Genomic DNA, 24,505 nt, shown 5'->3' on the forward strand with positions numbered 1-24,505 from the left:
TAAAATACTAATTCAGGAGAAATATTCAGGAGCTGAATTTACTAATCTGTTACAATTCGCATTTAGATTATTAGGGGTAGAAGAGGTTGAAAGAGAAGAAACCCACAGCTATAGTCTGTTAGTACTAGGACAATAAAGAGATTTAAAACTTTTTTTTTTCCCTTACAGTAAAACTTAAGGCTGCTGTTATGATGAAGACATAAGGGGAAAATCTGGAAATTATTTTTCACCTTCATCCCGTAACTTAGTTCTGTGAAATTACACCTTCTACACACCACTGTATTTCCAGTGTATAAGCAACAGCTGCCTCTCTAGATTTCTCTTGGGAGTGACTACGTCTTAAATTTTCAAAACTAGCCACTGAAATACGTATCTTGCCCCAATATCCAATTGAATTTCACGTAAATCTGGGGATATCTGATCTTCATGCTCTTTGTGAAGTACGTGAAAATTAAGATCTGAGATTCATAAAGTACTTCAGCAATTCAACATAACAGTATCCAGTAAGAATTCATACCTCAGGGAAATCCTGAGATTACCGCAACAGTAAGTGCTATACAAATGCAAATAAAATTTTGTTACGCTTAATGAACATTCATTTTTAGAACTGTTTAATTTATATTATGAATTATACATAATAAAGCATAAATATAATGCATATCTATAAAATTAAAAAAATAATAAAAATAACCATTTATCATGCAACAATCCATGCCACACCATTCTGTCCACGCATACTATGTTTCTGGGAAATTTTAGAGATAAAAAAATTCTTTGATTACCAGAATCAAATGTAAACTCAGTTTTGCAAATCTTAAAGGTGACACTTCCATTAGCCACATTCCATAGCATCAAGCCAGACTGAGTCTGCATTGATTCAAACAAACCAAAATCACTACTTCCTGCCGGGCACAGCACCTTCTTACAAGGTTTCTAAGCAAGAATCAAACTAGCTCACACTTGATTAGCTGTGGGTTGACAACCAAACATAATTACACAAGGTGTTCAGTCTACATAAATGCCTTCTGTACACCCTCTCCACTGTCTTCTGAACTACTGGGTTCAGACACTCAGCATCAAGAAAGTGCTTATACAAACACAAGGCTATTCAGTAACATAGATAGGACAGTTGCTCTACTCAAAGGAGTTTTGAAATGTATTCCTTGCATATATTACATATATCCCATATGTATTTTACACCCAAAAAAAACAGTCACTGACAAAATTTGTAAAGAATACATAAGGAAACCTACCAAGCAGCTAAAGAAAGAAGATGACGTTCTCTTCAACTGTCTTCAGTAAAATAAATTAACTGAAATTCATTTTTAAAAAATGTTATGGGGAAATACTGTTATTTTTAAAGTTTATATTTTGCTATTTAAAAAAATAAATTAGTCCATTCCTAAAAATTTTATTTTTTTTTTTTAAAGTCTAAACTGGGTTCTGAGTAACTCTCCAGCTCCAAAAGACTGCATTATGGAAGACATACCTTACTTTTCTAGATTATTACGTGTGTATTACATACACACACAGAGTAGCTGGGAGGTTGTTGTCCTGTTGTTTTTTTTTTTTAATTAACTTTAATAATTTACCCAAGATTTATATATTATACTGTTAAAAGAGAATTTTTCTGTGTTGGCAGGTAAAAAAAAAAAATAAGATCACTTTGTCAATGCTCCCAGATAGCTTTGCTCCCGTTCTTTTAAACTTTCTCCTACACTAAGACTTTCTCTTCATTCCCACTTTAATTCAAACATGCATTATCTGCCTAAAAATTATTTAATAATGCAAAACAAATTATTCAGCTTGCCATTGCTAAAACTGTAACCGTGTCTGTTTAGATAAAATTGAAAAATTCACTGAGTTATCATCAATTGTCTGCTTTTATTTCTAAATAACATCTTACAAGTTAAAACCAGTATTTGCCAAGATTTACAGAGCTATTTCCTGAACAGCTACCAAAACGCATTTACCAAGCTCTCTGTACCACTTTGGCGGGTCTTACAGCTGTAGTACTCTCTCCTCACACTGCAGACGATGTAAAGCAATGAAGAAGCCGCAATGAAGAAGCCCAAAGGAGGAAACCATGATCCCTAATCGCTACCCGCTTCTTTGCCAGCCTCCAGAACTGCAAAAATTCTGTTTTTATGATCTGGGACACCCAGCATTCCAACTCTCCTTTACTGCCCAGCAGGTGCTTCCGAGTCTCCAGAACTCAGAAGATGAGATCAAGAACCCTAAGTTACAAGTTTTTTTTTTCCAGTCATTGCTTCCTTCTCCCTCAGTATTTCTTGTGTGCTGTTTTACTTCATCCTACTTCACCAGGAACAAGGAGGAAATACCACACACTAGTTCACCAGGGAATTTCTATTATGCCAGATGCATTTGCTACAGTAAACGTGAACTGGTTTTGCCTTTCCTCACTCCCCCTCCCCCCTTTTGCTATTATCCTCTTGTGCTGTTATATTAATCAGCTTTAGAATACTTCCAGAATATAGAGGTTTGTTTTTTCCCCTGTTTGTGTATATTGACAAATCTGATATATTTATAAAACCAGTTCAAAATGTTAAAATGCCACTTACAAGCCATACAGTTACACCAGTCTACAGTTCAATTCTTTACTTCCTTTTGCTACAAGCTTCATTTGTGAAGGGATTCAATTTATTATTTTCAGGCTTTTATTACTAATCAGATTGCTGGTTTAATTTTGATTTCCAGATTGTGAAGCAGACTAGAAATGTTTTTGTAATTAAAAGGGATCTTGGGATCAGTGTTCAGTGTTCATCCCAACACTGACCTGGGCTAAGTACAGCTTCTTACATTTAAGGCCTTTAAAGATAGTGTTTAGGTTCACCCTGCCATGAACTGCAAAAGTAAATACTGCCTATGGAGGGTCTTGAAACAGTTTTCTACATGAAGAAAAGTTATTATAGTCACTGTAAAACACAGGACTTTGAACAGTCTTATTACTTCTAGTTGCTCACTATCACTTATGTGATTAAGGATAGCAGGATTAAGAGTTAAACTATTTAATAAAGTTATTAAAGCAGCTAAAGAATTGTTTCTTGGACATACATAATTACAGTCTCAGTGGAGTATTTACAAAGAAGGTATTTCTGATTATTAGAATCTGAGATTTAGAAAGCAAATGGATAACTAAGTTTATATAAGTAATGAAATAAAATAATATAAACAAAATTGGATCCTTAACATTTGGGACCACAGGTCAAGTGCTTTCTCCTACAGGCTAGTCTTTCCATCCTGTTGCAGTCCAATGAAGCATATCATCAGCACAAAATTGATCTTAAAGACGCACAAAAGCAGCAATAGGAATCTTCCTCTATGTAAACACACTGAAGTTAACCTACTCCTTACAGAGGAATACATTCTTAAAAAGGCAGTCAGAATGCTTGCTTGTTTTTACTGAGCTGAGTGATCCATAAGGACCAATCATTAGTAAGACAGAGTTTAACTCAGGAATAAATGGGGGGGTCCCATCCCGGTACTGGAAAGTATTATATTTACCAAGGAAAATTTTTCTGAAGGGCAGTGGGGGGACGGAGTAGAAGCAAGAAGGAAACAGAGGAGAAGGAAATGAATGGGAATCCCCAAACCTCTACTCACCAGAGGGCACTATGCTGCATCCTCAAAGGCCATTAAAGCTCTGGCACCTGAAATGCTTCATCTCTCCCTTACAGTTGGCTCTACACCCAGACCACTTTTGTGCTGCCTTTATTTTCATTCCCCTCCAAAAAAATAAACCCACTCCCATTTATTTTAAGAGTGAAAGTAGAATGTCTCATTATATAATAATGAGGTTTCATTAGTAAAGTCAATTATTACATTTTCCACTACACAGTAAAGTACATATCTAAGAAAACTTGTGTATTTCCAAACTATGTTGACTTGGCCACTTGAAAGGTAGTTAGATCTCATTTATCCACACACTTAAACCCACCTCTACGTTTCATAAGACAATAATAAAAATCTTCCTGTTCTTCTAAATATTGACATTACTACTACTTTTTTTTCCAGGTGAAATCAATGTTGCATTCCTAATTCCTACTATTGATAACTGATACATCACAGTTGATTGACCTTAAAATTTACATTGTTTTCGTTCAAAGAAATTTGATCTCTCCTTAAAGCCAAGGAGCAGTTGTGACTAGGAGGACAAATGCTGTTACTTAAAAACACAAGAGAAAGCAAATGGAATGTAGGATTGAAAGGAACTCATGACAGTTGACATCACATATTTCACAACAGAACAGGTATTTATCGGTTATTGAGCAACTATATCTAATTAGCCAAGCCTTACAGCTTTATTATGAACCAAAGGCTTGAACAAAAAGGATTACATATGTCATTAAGTATAACCCTTATCATCCAACAAATTAAACAGGTGAACATGACTAGTTTAGCTTATTTTCTTTCCTGACAATTTTAATTCTGCCACCTATTATACGAAAAATGGGACAGTCATTTTTGAGGATGACCTGCTGGGTATCTACAATGTTCACAAATAGACAGCATTTCAGTTTGGAAACCAGCGTGGTTTTACAAAGACTTTCAGATTAATTAAGCCTCCAATCAGCAAAACACCAACACAGTCGCTCTTCTTGAAGTAATCAATACTATTTACATAGTTTAAAAATAAAGTCAGTGGATTGCTAGATTGGTAGCATCCAGAGCAACTTCTCACATATGTGCACATATGCACAAAGAAATTCCCCACTCTCAATGCTCTTCTCTCTGTGGGCTTTGGGTGTTCAGTGAATTTCCCATTTAACACATTCCCTATATTTCCATGGCTTTCATTCTAATTTGCTACATTTCAACACAATTACCTGACTTTGCAACTTCAAGTCCTCTTCATGAGTCCCAAGTTTTCACAAGTCCTTCACAGCTACTAACTAGAAGCAATCCAGAAGATGCAGTTGCTCAAAGAAGCAAAAATGCACCTCTCCTCCCTCCTCTTTCGGCTAAAGGCAACTGATAGCAAATGTACAGAAAAGAACAAGAACTTGATAAACATTCATTACCATTACCCTGCACTAAGTAACTAGAAATTTTTGATCAGAAGTAGTATCTCTCTGTACAATAGCCTGTCAAAGACTTGCTGCGAAACCCATATACATTTGAGCATTCACAGCATCCTGTAGTAAGGAGTTTTGAGTTTACTGCATCTGAAGAACCATCTGCTTTTGTTTGGCTTGAGTTTAACATCCATGAGTTTCACCCATCCTCTAATTCTTAGATTAGTAGTAACAATGAACATGAATCTGTGTTCACCTTCTACACAGCATTTGTGATTTCACACAACTTTATACCACCCTGCATCAAGCAATACAGGAGCTGCTCTTCACCCATCATTCTCATCATTCTGGTTTTCCCTCTTTGATGTTTTTCTGTGTCCTTTGACAGATAGCTGGAAGGAGACCAGAACTGCACCATATTCAAGATGAAAGTGCAGCTTGAATCTACAGGCACATACCACTGTTTCCTGTTTGTTCTAGACATTTTTCCAAGTAATTCCTAACAATCACTTGGTTTTGGCTACTCCATGTTAAGAAATGCTAAAACAGATATTGTATATCCTCACTAGCTAGGTAATTATTCAGATACATAATTTACAGGCAGGCTGCCTATACAGGTTTAGAGGCACAGGGACACGAGTCTGATCTCAAAGGTAAAGAGACAAGATCTTGTTGCAGTACATCTAATACCAGTATTTTCTGAATAAAAATAAGTACATAAAGAGCCCTCAGGCAATCTGTTTATATTTAAATGGATCTGAAATTGATGTGCCCTATTTTATTTCATCCTGTTTACTGGCAGAGGGTTGGAAGGTTTAACAACCAATTAAATAAGAGACACATGTAGCAGCATGCTTCATAAAAGTGAATACAATTTAAGTACTCCTACTACCCCCCAAACAATCACTCTGTCCACTGCCAAAATTAGATATTAATTACAAACAAGGGTTTGTAAATGCCAAAGTCTAAAGCACTTGCACAAACAGAATGATTCCTAGAAAGGTAAGCCCACATGTCTGTACAGCCTTGAAATTCCAAATTTTCTTTCTTATGCTTCACTATATTATTTTAATGACTGCTTATTTCTCCTGACCCTTAAAACATGCAGAACATGACCAAGAGATTAATTTGGCAAAACGTATACTCAAAGGATAGCCTAGGTACAACCTCTACAGTTTAGAGGGGACACACATATCCTCCCAGTGTTCCCACTGTTTTTTTTTTCCCTCCGCGTTCCCACAACATTTTCATACAGCTGCAATTTGAAAACCATTCCATGTTCCAGTTTGAACAACGGCGTGTCATGGACAGCTGATCACAGGTCCACAGTAAATAAGATTGACCTCTTTAATGTTCATGAGTCCTTAAAAGTAGAAGTTCAGCAGTTTCCGGAAAACCAAGACCAAAGATTTTAACTTTTAAGAAATAGTGGAGCTATGGAAGTATATTAATATAATCACACAAATATGCTTAGTGTGTCATTCCACTCTCACCCACTATTAAATTCTGAAAAAGAGACTAAGAAGGTACATCCTACTGCTGTGGAAAGCATGAGACACTATTGCTTCCAGTATCTCAAATTAGAGTTTCATCCATATGGGTGAAGATAGACTGGTCATAGTATTCCTGTGAAGTCAAAGAAATCTGACAAACATGGCTTTGTACCATATTATCTCCAGTTCCAGAAACTGTGCTTCACATACTTACTGTACAGTGACAGTCTGGAGCCATGAATATTTAAATGTTCTACTATCCCTCAACATTTGCCAAAACCTCTTTTCAATGACAGAATTATATGTTTCTTCAAAAATATTCAATTACCCCAACCCACAATAAGACCACAGAGGGAATACACTTGGATTTCTAGACTAAACTAATTTGAAATTAGCAGACAAGTCAATACCTTACTCAAGACCATTTCTCTGTAAGAATTCTCATTGCTCCTAAGTGTCACAATTGGCTGAGACCTTATCACTGATATGGGATTCTGCTTTAAGATTATACTCATGAAGCTGCACGCTGGTTTAGTGTAATAATTTGTTTCAATTTAATATGTAACTCAAACTTGATTAATATTAAAATAGCCTTTACCTTAACTGCTGTAAAGATTATTATATCTACCTAACTGTTACAAATAGGAGCTCCATTTGTATGAGAGATACTAGCAGCTACTGAATAGCATTTTAAGTGCATAAATCCCAAGGACACCTGAAAGGTATTTTAATCGGTACTCATACAGGTAGAGGCAGTACCTCCCACACAGGTATATCCTCCTCAAAAGCAGTAAGCATTCCAGGAGGCACAAACAGTACATGAAGCAAATCCTTTTACAGGCTCGTGAATTTATGTAGGAACTTACGTCTTCCCCTAAACAGCCACCTGAAAACCTGCGGTACAACTGCTCATCTCATTAACATGCAGAATCACTGCCACAGAATGAAAATAAAAAAACTAATGCAACATGGGAACACAGAAAGTCAGAGCCATGCAATGGACTCTCCCTCAAAATAGTCACCACTCACGCCCAGTTCAGGTGTCCCATTTTTCAGCACCAATATCGCTTAAAATGGGTTATTCCATGTATCAGATTATTATAAAACAAAGAAAAACCAAAAAAGAAAAAAAGTACTAGGTATTAGCTTTCCTCCCTTTTACTTGGGTACAATCCTTTCCCTCCTAAAGTACAAGACCAATTAGTAATTCTAATTGAAATACATTCATCTGAACTTTTCTAAATACGCCATGCATGGGCAGTAAGCAGTTCTGAGAACATGCAGAGAGGCCCAGATTGGCTAAAAATCTGTCATATTTAAGAGACTTCACAAACTGATTAAGTGTTACTGTGGGGCACTGCGTTAAGAAAGGCTGTTAGATTTTTTTAGCAACTATCATCTATCTCAGCATAGAGAATTAGCCATTCTAAGTAAGCCCAATACTTAACCCACCAAAAGGAGGAATCCCAATGAATGCACTTAAATGATTTAATACTTTCTGAATGCAAACACAGAAAGAAAAAATCCCTATGACATATGCCTAGCCACTAACAAAAAGATGGATTTGACATCATTGCTTTTGACTTCTCAGTATTTATGTGGGATACCTCCTCACCTTCGTGGGGGAAGTTATTAAGCTTTTCTCAGATTATATCAGTAAACCCCTGTGTATGTGCATATGCATGTGCATACATGCACATAAGCACAAGCCATACACATAGGCAGGGAAGCTGAGGTTCCTTAATGAATAAGGCAGATGTTGCAAGCAACATGTCCCTCAAACTTTCAAAATCGATCATGTCATAAATAGTAAACCTTTCACCACTATTTCATGTATTTACTTCTAAAGGGCAAGAACTGACCGAGTGAAGGCATTTACCAGATCTGCAGAAAACACAGCTGGATTTACCTTGTCTGAAAGATTGGCCTGTATCCTGCTTTTAGGAAATGCGGACCTACTGGTTATCTATGTAGTATTCTCTTACTTCATGCCCTCATGCATGAACACTCTCTTATGTATTTATAAAGGAAGTAATACAGTCTCATGTAGGAATACCTGAAATTTCAGTTAGTCTCTAGAATACACCTATTTTATTGGTATACTGTACATGATTAGGATACAGTAAGTACACATCAGTAACTGCTTACGAAGTAGAAAACACAGAAAATAGGACTGTAAGCTTTTGGAGAGGTCAAGGCATGATTCTTGTGTATACATATGTTTAAAGTATAAATTTATGATCATCTAAACATTTAAATTTAAACAGAGCCTCACTCATAACACAAAGGGAAACTCCCCAAACTAGGCACAGGATATTACTGAAGAGATGGCCATTCTCTTCAGTTGAGCACTTGCATTTTTCATATTAAAAGGCAAAGTTTTTGGTTTTAACCAGCAGTTAAGTATTCAAAAAAGAGACTGAGATACATGAATAGAAGTATCTGACAGGCTCAGGACATCTAGTAGTACATTGACAAGCACTTTTATAAAAAACAATCTACAAATGTACATATTCTGTCTTTCAAACCATACTACTAGTGAAGCCAAATAGAGACACTTGCACTACCTTGTTGATGAGAACTGGAAGAGAAAGTACTAAGTGACTCAATTCTTGAACCTTAATCATTTAATTTAAAGTTAGTATGAAAAATTATGGGCAAAGATCAGACAGAAGAATTATCCTCTTATGAAAAAGATCACTAAAACAAGACTAGAAATAGCAAAACAAGCCCTTATTATTGCTTTTTGAACAAATACACATATTTATCTTGTATTGCTATAGTACCTTCAGCGGTTTCATTGTCAGGTCCCGTTTTCCGCTTCTTCCATTCTCCCCTTCTCCTGATTCAAAACCATCCCTTTAACACATCATTCCTAATTAGATGATTAGTGCTTGGAAGGGCAGGAGATAAGTCATTTGCATAATTTAATCATAAGAAGAAGTTAAAGATACAGATTTTGCTGTTCGTTTGTACAATTATCTGCACCGGCCTGGGGGGCTGAGATATTAATGTGATTAAACAGTATTTCTGCAAACAGGCAACTGTGTGTCCTCTATTAAAGCAGAGCTGGAGGCAAATGAAAAATTAATTTTAGAAGACAATCAATTTTATTCTACATGACTGTAATAAATAACAGCCCATCTGCAGACAAGTCATTAGGCCCTGGGAGGCTACATGTGTCACAAAGTCTAAATGACATACAAGGCCAAATTTTCCACCAAAACCAGAATGAGTAATAAATAGTCCACCAACTGCCATTACTGTTCAGAAAGTGCATAGCACTTCCCAGAAAAATCAGGTGCATGTGTAAAGTATTAATTGCTGACCATGATTTAAGCTTGTAAGCTATTCAGAAATACAGGTACATGGTGGTTTACTGCTCATCACGTTTCCAGTCTCAGCTTGAGAAAGGCTGAAGTTTTTCCACCTATATTAGTAAACACCAATAATGAACAATCCTTTGTATTTTGTGAGACTGCTATTGTTTTGAAACACAGAATCAATAGGCCTTGAACAGAATAGAAGTTTCTTAGGTACTAGTTTTTCCAATGCTCTGCTGAAATAATTTTCAATTGAACAGTTATAAAAGAACAAACTGATTTTAACATGTCCAAGAACATGCATCAATAGCTATGAAAAAATCAAGACTTTTCTGAATCCTAGCTGCAAGTATAAATCAAGAGTTGACTAAACAGCCAGGATGCTACCTATGATACTGTAAGTTTTATGAAATGTACATGCTTATTTAGTATATAATAGTTATCAGTTTCCTGCTTTTTAAACTGTTAAGGTGCAAAATATTTTTTCCACTACTCTTTAAATGCAGTCACCCTGACCTAGAATATTAAATCCCCATCCCTCCATTAAAAATAATCAAGATTGAGCTTAATCATATTTCATATATTTGAGACTAAGTAAAGATTTCTGAATATCAGCAATATACAACATTGGTAAACACTTTCCACAATAGAAAAAGCGAAGATTCCTATACAAGTTGCATAAACACTCTGTAATCCCCTATTCTTGGCAAAAGTTCACTAGGCAATGCAAGCATACATTTATTGACTCTTACTACTTCTAGCCCGTGTAGTGCCTTTCATCAGAATTATTCAAATACACAGAGATTCTTTATCTGAATGTTTCGGGGTTCCACTATGTACTTTGTCTATGCTTATTTTCTATAAGAGTATATGGACTTCAAAAGTGATTAAAATCTATCCAAATACGAGATGAATTAAATATATAGGGGACGCAACTGATTTTTGAAGAATCCTTTCTTTATTCCACTTCCGAATTTGCACAGAATGTTTCCTAGTGTAGACCAAAGTGACTTACGGATTAGTTTGTGGATATGCATTTAGTTTTGATTGCTTTCTGTGCTCCTGATCCAAAACCACTAAAATCAAATTGAAAGACTCTGGTTCTGCAATTGCGGAATGGACCTCAACTGCAGAATTTCATCTGCAATGAGGTCAAAAGGACAAAGCAATCTCCTCCTTCACATGAGATCCATGGCCTTCATGTTCATTCAGCCTCCTCTATAGTGTTGCACAGAAAGCTTATAGCCAAGTATTAACCCATTCTTTAACTGAGTTATTAACACTTAAAATACCTTCAACATTAAATCTCCTGTACTGTTTTTTACTTCTATCCCCTGACTCAGTTGGGTTAGTTTCTGACCACCACCGACTACCTGTTTTAAGGCCCTCAACAGCAAGACTCCAAGATACACAGTGAACTGAATGGCAAGATTCTATCTGCTCTGAAAAACGGGCGGTTGAAACCAGTGTTTCAGAATTCGGCATTATGAAAAATCGCCATCAGAAAAAGGAAGTTTCCAATTTTGCCCACAGTCATGTAACAGAACTAAGCAATCATCCTAAGCACTTAAATAAAAAAAACATTCTTTGCCCACTTACTGTCTGTAGATTTGCTTACTATCACTCAAATGCTCATAGCGCTAGACATCAAAGGGGATTATTTTGGAAACAATGTGACATCATCAGATAAACTACTTTGTGTGCATAAGATGCTAAAAAAGAACTTCTAATCAGAAAGCAGAAAAGTGAACAGCAGCATCAAAAAATCCTCCAAACAAACAAAAAACCTCCGCCAAAATCAGAATTTAGAGGTTAAAAAAAAAATTTACAAGGCCAGAGGATCCACTAAACCCCTATATCAAAATACAGTCAAGAGTATTTTAAGGAACTTTTTAAACTTGAAAGACAACTCAATGACCATTCAACACAACAAATGAAACCTGCAATTGCTGTCTACAAAGGAATGCTATTTGTGTGTTTAGTTATTGTGTTGTTATTATCAATGACAGACCAATCTAGATGACAAGGGAAAGACACGCTATTTAAATCAAATGCAGTGCTGGTAGAATAAGTCCCTAACCTAGCTGGCTTACATGCCACACTTAGCAGACGAGATGCTCAACCCTGCCAGGCGTTTAGCTTTCTCTTAATAGGTAAGTTTGGGAAAACCAACAAAAATAGAGAGCTTATACTATCAGAAACTTCACATGAATGGATAAAAAACACTTCTTATAAAGAGTTTCTATCTGGATCAGAACACACCAGCACAGGAACTCAGTCACTCAGCTTATCTTCACTCACAGAACGAGTTCTAAAAATGTATTTAACAGTCTACTGTCGTACTCTGAACTACTCTACAACAGTCACTGCATTACTCAGTAAAGATGCCTACAATAAATATATCACAAATGTTTTTTTGTTTTGTTTCCACACCAACATGAATAGAGATTCTCCCAGTATAGTAAAAGGTTTATTTTTTCAGTCAGTAAGATTAAAAGCTAAAATTGAAAACCTTTAAAGGAAGAATAACAAAGAAGACGGAACATATTAGAGGACTGATTTTTTGGGGGGAGAGGGGCATAAAATTTTGAAGAAAGCATATTAAAAAGGGCAAGATAAGTGAACGATCAAAACCCTCTCTAGCTTAACATGCAAGACAGAAGTATTTCATGAAACCGCAGACAGAAATTTCCTTGAGTTCCAGCAGGAAGAAACAGATTAGTTTGAACAAAAAATCAGTTGTGTGACAAGTAAGGCAATTTCTAAAAAACAGCAGAAAAAAGCCACAGTGATTATGGTTCTGATCTGAGACAAGAAATCTAGTGTATGATAGCAGGATCAATTAACCTTCCTAAGCACTTCTGACACGAGAGAGAGAAGGGCCACGGTGTCTTACAGTAATCACTCTGGCCAAACCTTTTTTGAGGGCTGCTTCAAAAAGATGCACGGTGGCTGCGAAAGCCGAGAGCATCGCCCCTTCCAGGTGATGTACGCAGGTACAGCCTGGAGCCACCCACACATGTCGTGGGGAGCCAGAGGTACCACACACTTATCAAGTCTCACGACGAGAGCATGAAGTGCACCAACAGACTACTTTGTTATTTAGTTCTCTGCAAAACAGTCAGAACAACCTTACAGCAGGTAGAAATGATGTCTTAATGATGAGATGCTCAACTCGAGGTATTATGAGATAAGTGGTCACCTATCACATATATGAACTGCCATATAAAAAACACCAAATAAAGCTTTAAAAGCCTACAAATAAACCTCCGCATACCTACAAATATGTATTTCAATAACAAGCTCGTGTAACAGAAAACACAATACTGAGTTCATTACCTTAGGTCTTGTTTCAGTGTTCATATTCTGCTGTTTTCTAACTGTCAGCATTTTACTGCCTGGTTCTGTTTGTTGATTTTATTTTTGGGTTTGGCATTTTAAGTCTCACTGAAGACTTGACATTTTTTTCCTACTTCTATTTTTCAGTATTATCTCATAATCTTTTTAGAAAATTGCCCTCCTTCAGCACACAATGTTTAACAGTATGAAGACAAGAGGCAACTCCAGAGACCTGCAGCAGCAAAGCGAGGTGCCTTCATCAACTTCACAAAGAACAAGAGGGATAACGTTTCACAGATGCCAGACATTTTCTGATTAACTGTTATAAAAACAGTCTACTAGCTATTATGTAAAACTTGCACTAGACAAAAACAACTGTTACATGGATAAGAAAAAGTGTAATGCAGAATGTTTTACGTACGCTGATTAGAAGTTCTAAATGAAACTCAAAATATTTTCTCTTTAAACTAGCTTGATCTTCTTAATTAGCAATTATTAAATTACTGTAACATAAAAATAACTAAATCCCGCTAGTGACATAATGTCTGTGCTAAAAGTTTTCTTACAGCCACCTCACCCTCCTTTTTTTTTTATTAAATTACAAATAAACAAATATTACTTCTCAGGTAATGGTGGGGAATAAGACAAGTTAGCTCGACAGCACACACACACAGGATTTCAGGGAATTGTCTGTGAGACAGAGAAAGCACAATCTAAACATGACACAGTTGATTCACAGAGGGTTACAACTCAGACTCTGCTCCAGTAAGGACAAGCACAGTGGCAGAGTATCTGTACTCTGAGTGACTCGTCAGAAGGGCAGTGACGACGTCAGTGACTAGCCGTGACATATATTCACAGCTTCCACAACTCCCGCATAATCCAGTCATCCTAGTGAATGGCAATAAAATCTTTCTTCCACAGCACAGTTATTTCTATACCATAAATTGGTTGCCTAGAGAGGTTGAGAGACTCCATCCTTGGAAATACTCAAAATACAACTGGACACAGTTCTGGACAACCAGCTCTAACTGACTCTGCTTAAAGAGGGGGGCTGGACTAGAGGATCTCAAGAGTGCCCTGCCAACCTCAACAATTATGTGCTGCTACGAAATACATCAGATTTTGAACTTGGTACACATATGGTGTAAAATAATTCTGATTAACTTTTTAAATAAATTAGTTTAATTTCATTGTCTATACAGGTCTGGAAACAGAAGAGAAAAATGACTCAATGTTCTGTTGACTCAAAGTACTATGAGGGCATCCCAAGCTAAAAGTTCTCATGCGACAGACTGGACAGAAATAAAATTACATGCTGAGAATATTACTCACCCACATGGTTATGAGAAGTATCAAAAAAACCAAAGACTTTTAGTAAGGACCCCAAAATAGTTCATATAGCCATATAAGTTTCTTTAGGAAATTTAGTTCGTGTCCACAGCAAAAGGAATTTAAACTAAATTTCTGGATTATTCCAAAGCTTCTTTCTTTATAAAAATGCATGCAAAATTTTACAAAAATCAAAGCTGATTTGCATGGTTTGTGAAAGAGGCTTTGGAATAATCCAGAAATTTAGTTTAAATTATATATACACATGTCTGTGTGTATATATCATATCAATCAATATGTGTGTGTGTATCTTAATTACATATATCCCAGGCTAAACCTAACATCCACTTTTATTTACAGGGTAGCTGAAATATGTTATCTGATATAACATGAAAACTGTGATCACAGGATCCTATGGCTGGGAACAACAGCGAGGAAGATTACTAACAGTGAGTGCAAAACAATGTGGAAAAATAGTATTGAGGTTCTTTCAACTAAAAATCAAAGCTACCTCTGTTCAAAATACTATTAGGACTTGAAGGGGGTTCATCCTACCAGGAGGGGAAAAAAAATTAAAAAAAAAGAGGTGACATTCAAAAGAGTAAGCACAACCTTCTGGCATGAAGAACATTTCTGCTTCTTAGCACAGGAAACCCTTTAACAGTCTTCAAGCTGGTGAGATGTATCAGGTTGAGTCTTGAATAGGATAACTAAAAGGAAAGTGCACTGATGATGCAAAACATGACATATTTCAGTAAGTTCTAGTCATAAACAGACTAGACTGCACATACTTTTAGACCAAATAAAATAGATAACATATTGAGTCTAAAAATATACTTTTTACCCAAAGCCCCCAAATTAATTTTTCCTTTGTTTTTCCCTATTTAACCATCATGTATTCAAGCAAAATAATCTGTTTTATAGAGGGAGCACAATCAAAACAATCCCACATCATTACATGAGATGACCTCAAAATTCTAGGTCTACACTTTATATGTCACACAGAACTACAGCTAGTGTTGAGGACAACTGAACTTGTGAACTGAAGTGGAAAAATATTTCAGTATTTTTTAAGATTTTCACCTGATTCACTGATATGATACATCACAGAAGCTATCTAGCTCAAGAAGGACAGAAAACTAGTTGGATTGCAGGGAAAAATCTGAAGAAACATATATTAAGGATCCTTTCAATACTTACATTTGTATTGTATATTATAAAACACTTTTCCTTTCAATACTTCAGTGTCTATGCCAAATCCTTAACTGTCACTAGAAACCTTCAATTAATGACAATATTAATGGAGCTTTACGTAGCATAGACAGTAGAACACATGCATAATATAGCTAGATACCTCAAGTTATACACATTACTAGTAAAAAGCCCGTTAATAAAGAATAATCCAATAAAAGCACTGATTGTGATGGTATTACCATACTTTTTAGTACAAGTAAAAAGAGTCTCCCTCCTAAATAACCACTAAATGCCTAGGGTTCTAACATATTGCTGCAAGCTATAATGGTTATAACTGTTAATCCAATACACCTTTTATACAAACCCATAAACACACGAGTGGAAAAATAGCACAGATGTTCATCTCTAATGCAATTTCCATTCAATTTCCTAAGTGCAGTCCCTGTGTGCAAACTAGCTTAACGTTATGTTTAGCTTGCAAATTCTTTTAATAAATAATGAATGCAATAAAACTGGTAGATCAATGGCAAGCTGAGAAATCATAAAAAAAGCCTTTTGTGCTCATGCTGTTGCCGATTTCAAACTTTAATCCAGTGACAGATCGATACTACTTTTTCTTTTTAACCCATCACATAAATAGCAGATAGACTAGATGTAGGTTAAATGCTGTTACCAGATATCAATTTCCAGAAACTTGATAAGATCAGACACAATTGCAATCGAACATTTTATACCTTAACATATACACAACAATATACGCTGCTAAACATTACACTTTAAGCCACTGTACAGTAATAAAGCAAGCACTATTCATTTGTTTTGGTTCTTACTTTTTGGGGAAGTGGTATTTGTAACCGAGTCAAGAAAGGCTCTGACACAATATATTTTAATGAGCAAAATGGGCTTAGCAGGTCAAGATGTGCTGACAAGGAAACATAATCTCCCCACGCTTGCTAGTGACAATAAACTTTATACACACACACAAACAGCAACATAGCTGTGCTGAAAAAAGAAAGGAAAGCAAACAAATTTGTTTTACAGGATTTGGATATTGGAACCTTCTGGGGCAATAGGTATTGGTGTTTCTTACAGGTTGGAGAACGAGGGGAGAGGGGAAAGCCTATTACTAAGTCACTTTGGATAACCATGCTTTAACCAAGAGGGAACAAAGATCAAAAGCATGTAGCCCCAAGGGACAGTTCTACTATCACGCAGGATAAATCTAAATCAGCAAGAATCATTACTAACTAATGTACTTGTGCTTGGTAATGCACGTTTAATCGTAACATATAAAAATCTTGCCTTAGCTTACACCAAAGGAATACGTCATGGCAATAATGCCAAGACTGTGATAGCTCTACAGTATCCTCATTATGTTTGGTTTTGCTATTAGTATTGTTTACATAAATAATGATTAAAATGCTGCATTTCCATACACCTACATGATTTTATTACACCGATAATCACATGAAGGACTTATAAAAGAAACTAGATGGGAACTTCCTAGGTATTTTAAAGTAAGAATTTGGATAATTTTGCTCCTAAATTCGGAAAATCCAAAATGACCATTTCTGGAACAGGCACAGAAAAGATTAAAGATCCTACATTCAGCAAGAACAAGATCAGACCCAAAAATGTAGTGCCTGTTTGAAAACGCCATATGCGCATAATTCTTTCAAATGCATGTTTTAAGCAAATATATCTCATCTTTGATGAGAAGGGCTCAGATATTTATAAGTTCTTTGCCCTTGTTCCGGAAAACTTCCGCTGGCATGAAAGGGAGGCTCACCTCAGCAAAGTCAAAACAGGGACCTCACAGCCCAGATTTCAACACCTTTTTAATATTGATACTGACATACATCCCTTACACAATGCGAATTCCAGCCTGTTAGCAATGAAATAAACAAGATACAATTCTTTAAAACATCTCAGAATGCTACTTTTAAATATTTTCCGCAAAATTACCACAGTAGGCAGATACTAGTTTCTCACTCAAAGGCCACTGCCATACAACAAAACATGATTTTCTAACTCAGTGATTTTTGTTGTGCTCCTCAGTTTTACTAAAGTTGATTTTCACCTGCCTTTAAAACAAATGTACACACACAAACAGCGGCTGTGTGTCCAACCATAGCCCCAGTGTGAGAATAATTTCCCATCTACAGAGCTGGTCACTTCTGGAGGCATTCTAAGTATAATGCTATTGCCACGCATTGATATATTGGTGAGAGAAAAACAAACATAACAATGCTAAAGCTCAAACTCATTTGAATAAACTGTGAATTTCTATTACATATATTGTTTCCTTTATCAAATTGGAACTACTGGAGCAAGAATACCAAGAATGCCAACATAAATCTAGATCTGTTACAGCCAGTTTCTCCAATTTATTCTTGGTAGCCTTAATGACAAAAAGTCAAAGTTGTTCTGTTTGGGATAGAGATTAGGAAAAGGAACATTCATGATAATTTTTAGCATTAAAATAAAGTGTCATAGAGAAAGAGATCAGGTTTAACAAAATGATTGAAGGAAATCACAAAATACTATTTTATCTTCTAAAGAAAAACAAGGAAGACCACAAGTGGTTTATTAAACACTAAGGAATAAAAGCCAATAAAAACTGTGCATAGCCTACGTGGGAAATAGATCTTCATTATTCATGGCAGAGTACTTTACACTTTGTGCAATCTTTTCCAGAATTTAAAACTGTTCCACAAAAACACATTCCAGCCTCTTTTATGATTTGCGTTCCACAGGTTCTGCTCCAAGATAATGGATACCAGACTATACAGATCAGAAATTAATGGTGATCAACAACTTTTCTAACATATCTGGCAGTAAATGGTAAGTAGTAACAGAAACACAATAAACAAGTATTCCTACTTTAAATCTAACAGATGTTGAATACAGACACACTTAAGTTTAAAAGAAAATTATTAATAAGAATTAAAAAAAAAAAGGAGAAAAAACCTTACTTCAGCCTGTAATCAATTTGGACACAACAATAATCTATTTATAGCAATACTTTTAACATGTTTTAGTCTTATATTATTTATTTGGATCATTCCTATTACAATGAAATATTAATGTTGAGAAAGTGGTTACTCTATTAAGGAGCTATCCTATGTTTAGATTTTAATATTGATCTCCACTATTTGGAATAATTAATCATTCTGTATGAAACTGTATTTGTCTGACTTTGTGTTATAATATGATCAGAAGTTTAGCATCTTCCCCACAATGATGCCATGATTAAATTTATATTTTGACCTATTCCTAAAGGCAATTTAGTTATTCCAACAGAAGGGAGAAAAGGGGATACCGCCACTTTAAAAGCTTCAATCTCTTTGACATTGCTGGCAGTGTATGGGAACATTAATGCATCTGTCATGATAACAAGCTAAGAATAACATCTAGACATCAAACCGAGCAGAGAATCCATCTGAAGTGATTCATTCAGATCTGTCTCATTGATTTATTAAACACAGGGCAACATCTGCAGCCTCACAGAGCCGCTTGGCAAAATTAATGCAAGATCAATTCAAATGGAAAAAAGTGCAAAAGAGATAAATCAAAACACAATTTGCATGCAGTTCCACAATCAGGCTTATTGGGTGCAAATGCTCAATTTCCCTCCCAAAGCAAATGAGTTTAAATGTTGTTTTATCTTTGTAGAATTGTGTGATTTGAAGTGACAGTGAAGAGTTCTGCAGGTTGAAATGGTGAAAAGAAAAAAAGGAGAAGAAATGCTTGCAAAGACCTTTTGAATATGCAACAAGAATATCATTAATACCTAATTGTTTAGCTTTTTTGTTTTTGCTACAAAAACACAGTATTTTCAGTTGTAGAAGTCTCAGTAGAAAATTACATATGTATTATGCACATACACATGCAGGAAACATACAAATACACCATTTTGGAGGAAGAGCATGTTACACTTCAAATAGGGAGCTCTATTGCTATGAAAAAAGAAGGGAATTTTAATCAAGGCGTCTCCAGATTAGATATGCTTCTGATGAAAATATCCAAGTATTTCAGTAGTTTTGAACAAGCACAGACTTTCAAGATGCCCAAAAAGAAAGAGGGATTTTTCCAAGCAGAAATCCACTAGTGATCTCTCTCAAGAATGTTTTAACTAAGTCTCCTCTCCGAGGAGGAAAAGGAAGCTGAGAAATTGATCATTGTTTTTATTTTAACATGCTACCACCTCCAAAATTCACAAGTTTGGCCAAGGCTGAATGCATACTAAATATTTAGTTAGTTAAAGAAGTTTATATAATCAGATGTCCACAATTTAAATCAATATACAAGGAAGCTCTGTGCAGTGCTACATGACTGGATTGCTTTAATTATAATCTTGACATCATTCTCCTAATAAAAGACAGAGTATTTGCTGACTATCGGGTAGCTTTTAATAGACAACATGACTAGACCCTCATTATCTCATAAAATAAAATGCCTGCATTTACTGCTTAAAGTCATTTATAAAGCCTTTTATTGTTTGTGAATAGCTAAAGTAATACAAAGTATTAGCTTAATTGGATACTTTAAAAATCACAAAAAAATAAGCTATGTACTGAAACGCTATTTTCAGGGAAGTATTCTTACTATTCACCGACTAATCCAGACCAACACTACGCTTCTTCAGTAGCCAACAGCATCCATCAAATACAGTAACCCTGTAGAACAGGTTATGATCATAGTCACATAAGCCTAATTTTAAGGACTGATATATTTACCATCATAAATATGTTCTCACTACAGTTTTAAATTTCAGTTTTAAATAAAACCTCATTATAGTTTTCTACTTTGAATAAACAGTATGCTTTACTACTAAAATTAAGCATGTGTCCATAACTTAAGTAATCTTCTAAAGTATCACAAATTAGTAAGTAAATACATTGTACTCACTATTCACTTGAAGATGCTCCTTGTAATGAAATGAACGGTTAGTTTCATTTTACAAACATTGCTTCCAAATTAGATTACAGGATGATGGCTAACGACAAAGTTAAGAACATTTTGTTTACACATGAATGCAAAAATTATATGTGTACCGTTTAAAAAAAATACACAGGTCAAAGATGATAGATAGAGGTAACTAGCGTTACATACACAGAACGTACACAAAACTTCCGCTTACAGGTATATTTCTATGCAGTGCTTATGAGCTTTGTAGACGAGCTCAATTAAAAAATGCAATAGAGTAAGCAGGAGAAGTAGAATTTCTTTTTACAATTATCTATATTTGATGGCTTGCATCCCAGTTAAAAAAAAATAATTAAAAGTGCATACTAACGTAAGAAATGTTAACTTTTAAAAGTCAACTAACATTGAAAACAATAACAACCAGCATTTCTTATTGCTTTTTCTGGCAGCTCTTGAGTTTAATGCAGTATTTCTGCAGTATTCAAATATATATATCAATCTCTATAAATTAAAACATATATATGTTACCAAAGCAATGCACAATATTCCAAGTTGAAAGTAACACTTGAGTCATGCACTGGAACAATATATGTCGAAGGGTTTGCTTCTAAAAGATCACATTTTTTCAAGGCTTTACTTCCCAAGTACAGAACCTAAAGGCTGTATATATAGCTGTAGCAGTTCTGCCACGTTTTATTTGTTTGGTACACTACAAATGCACTACAGTGGTTCCCGGGTAACTTCAGAGCAAACAAAAATTAGATCACTCATATATTTAGCTATTTTTATCCAACATGCTCTCCCATTAAGTATGAGTTGTTCAAGGAAAAAAATAATCTGTAAATAAAAATACATATATAAGCATACAGTTAGCATCATGGAATACAATCAACATTGTTAAGTTACAATGCTTGAGAAAAGTTTCGTATGTGCTGATAACACTTATCACGCCTTTATTACACCTGAAACCGTGAATGCAAAATACATTGACATCAGCAGGTTATTCAAACCAGTGGCATTTTCAAAAGATATAAACAAAGGTTGAGCAATGTTCCAATAAATAAGAAACATTTTAGGAAATGTGAAGTGATCTGCTATTGATGAATAGGTAAAAATACATTGTGTTTTCATCAGTAGTCAGGGAGAGCTTGCGCTTACACACATGTTGAATGTACTTTCTGAGTTGAGAGCTTCGACTCCATTCAGATGTGTTTCTGTCCTATTAAATCCCCCCTCAACAGTGCTCTTGCTCATACCTTCAGCCTTTGACCAAGTCTTCGTTCCACTGACTGCTCCTTTCAGACCCTCTTAGAGCATCACTCGGCTCCTCACTTACAGGCCCCCTGGCCTCCCTTCTGAGCTGCTCCTTGCATTACTTATTCCCTTATCCTATCACAGCCATAAGTCTTTGTAAAAGGGAAAAAAAAAAAGTTGTGAAACACAAGTTTTAAACATTCATCACTTTAGCATTTCTTGATCTTAAATCATGGGTTGCAAGAGAGCAGAAATCAGTTTGCATCTAAAGGCTGTATCACCAAATCAGATCCTGTATTTCCCTAAGGGAAAAACTTTGGCACAGTCACAGAAATTAAAAAGACGTTATTTCTTTAATGGTCAACTTGCACGCTAGTCGAGTGTCAGAAACATTTCAGAGAAGCACTTACATGTTAAATGTGTCCCTTAGTAATCTTACATTAATTTTATGCAAATACATTAGTCTCAGACCTTATTTATAACACTATTATTTTAATAAGGCAGTAGCTGTGATGTCATAGAGGTGCATGACATTGAAATAAAGAGGCAGCAGGAGAAGGCGTTACAGAAACGGAACACGAGCAAGAGAAAAAGAACACACTTCAAATAAACACATCGAGGAATTGAGTGCAAGCATCTCTAAAATTTCACCTTTAACATAAAATAATTTTAAACAAAACAAATACTGCTATTCAAGAATGGACGTCCGGTCAGCTCCTGCTTACACTCACAGCAGCGCGAACAGGATCAGGCCCCAAATTAGCGCGTACTTAAGATGCTATTTAAAAAAAAAAAAAAAAAAAAAAAACAAAACAAACAACAAACCCACCCAACAGGTTCAGTCCTCAACTGTTAGAAATAGTGACACAAAACCCAAAGTTACTAAGTATTTGCATGCTGCAAGTCAGATATCGCAGGCAAAGCTCTCTGAAACAACCTCTGTGAAGAAAGTTTCCTGCCAGGCAGAAAGCAGTGCGCATTGAAATGCAAATGTTTCTGAAGAGGTATCTCACGAACCGCTAAACTAGGAAATGTCATCGCCAAGCACCCTGTCTCACATCCTACACCACTGCACTACGTATTTCTGTTAAGCCCCGAGAGGGGTTTTTGTGTTTATTAGATCATTATCATTTCTAAAGGCAGCAGCTATGAGGTCACAAACCGGGATTATAACCCCGAGTAGGAAGGACCCAGCAGGGATCTCCCATGAATACAACCCGCTCCGGGCCTGGTGATTTAAGAACAACGGGGCAGGGGCTACGGCCGCCCCAGACCCCTCCATCGCACGACGCAAAAATTGCTGCGGAGCTACACGGAGCAACAGTTTGCCTCCCCCGGCGGGCATCTGCCGCACCAGCCTGCGAGGGATCCCGAAGAGAGCTCCCAAGTTTCAGCGGGAGGAAAATAACGGAGAAAAGTTTTGTGTGCGTTTAAGCAGTATATACGGGAACTATGAGCTTTCCCTGCTAGGGGAAAAGTTTGCAGACGGGCGGGCGGCACGGCCCCGCTGCTCGGCGGTCCTAGCCCGCTCGCGGGCTGGAGGAATCCTGGAAAGTTTTCCATGCCGGCACCGCCGCGGTGCTCGCCTCTCCGGCCGGCACCGCCGCACCTCGGCACCGCCGCACCTCGGCCCCGCTCGGCCCGGGGCTCCCCCCACTCCCTCCCACACACACCACGGGGACAGGACCCGGCGCCCCCCCACCCCGGGCACGGCCCCCGGCGGAGGAAGAGCAAAGTTTCGCGGCTCACCTCGCGTTGGTGCAGTCGTTGTACAAAGTTTCGAAGTCCTTCCTGGTGATGAGCTTGCAGCGGTTGACGCCGGGCTGGATGGCCCCCAGCCCCCGCAGGATGCGGACCTGCTCCACCGTGCACACCACCGGCGATATATCCAGCCGCTTCAGCTTGGTGTAGACCGTGTGCAGCCCCCCCACCAGGTGCTTGAGGAAGAGATCAAAGACCTGCGGCAGGCAGATCAGCTCCTGCCCCTCCACGAGGAACGAGGCCACCTTCACCCCGTGCAGGTCGACCATCTTACACTCGTTGCCGCCCCCGCTGCCGCCGCCGCCGCCACCCGCGCCGGCCCCACCGCTGCCGGCAGAGAGGAAACTGTTGACGAGGCTGTTGGTGAGGCGCGGGGACTCCGCGGGGCTGGAGTACAGCGGGTCCGCCCGGAACATGCCCGCCGAGCCCCCCGCGCCGCCGCTGGAAGTTGCGGCGATGACGGGCGGCGCGGAGACAGCCATGGCCAGCCCCGGCTCCCGCCGCGATGCGCGGCTGCTCGCCTCAGCCTCGCGCGCTCTCTCCCCGCGCTCTTTGCGGTACTACTAAAAACAGAGCCGCGCGCCCGCCCTCCCACACGCAGCGGCCGCCGCCAGCCGCGCGCCCAAACCCCTCCCCAGCGCCGCCGGGGGGTGTGTGTGGGGGGGAAGAGTGACAGCGCCCTCCAGCCAATGCGCCCCGCTCGCCTCCAGCGCGGCCTCGGCGAGTGGCTGCCGGGCGGCGGGGCGGGGCAGCGCCGGCCGCAGCACCTGGGGTGAGGGGCGTGAGGCGGCCGGGCCGGGCCGGGCCGGGCCGGGCCGGGCGTGTGAGGAGCCTGTCTGCTTCC

The 24,505-nt window shown here is 37.7% G+C and overlaps 1 protein-coding gene across 4 annotated transcripts in view; it reads right to left on the minus strand.

Annotated features, from left to right (window-relative positions):
• The window catches only part of DACH2 (dachshund family transcription factor 2), a 303,362-nt gene extending 279,059 nt beyond the window's left edge, over nt 1-24,303 (minus strand). For 3 of the 4 annotated variants that reach the window (XM_074601977.1, XM_074601978.1, XM_074601976.1), the window contains exon 1: nt 23,650-24,285. In XM_074601977.1, coding sequence (XP_074458078.1) covers nt 23,650-24,143 — 494 coding nt within the window. In that variant the 5' untranslated portion in view covers nt 24,144-24,285. Of the gene's footprint in view, nt 1-23,649 lie in introns of all 4 variants that reach the window. The other variant, XM_074601979.1, reaches the window with a different exon arrangement.
• Nucleotides 24,304-24,505: the final 202 nt, after the last annotated feature.

This window comes from Larus michahellis, chromosome 9, assembly GCF_964199755.1.
Source record: "Larus michahellis chromosome 9, bLarMic1.1, whole genome shotgun sequence".
Classification (NCBI taxonomy): domain Eukaryota; kingdom Metazoa; phylum Chordata; class Aves; order Charadriiformes; family Laridae; genus Larus; species Larus michahellis.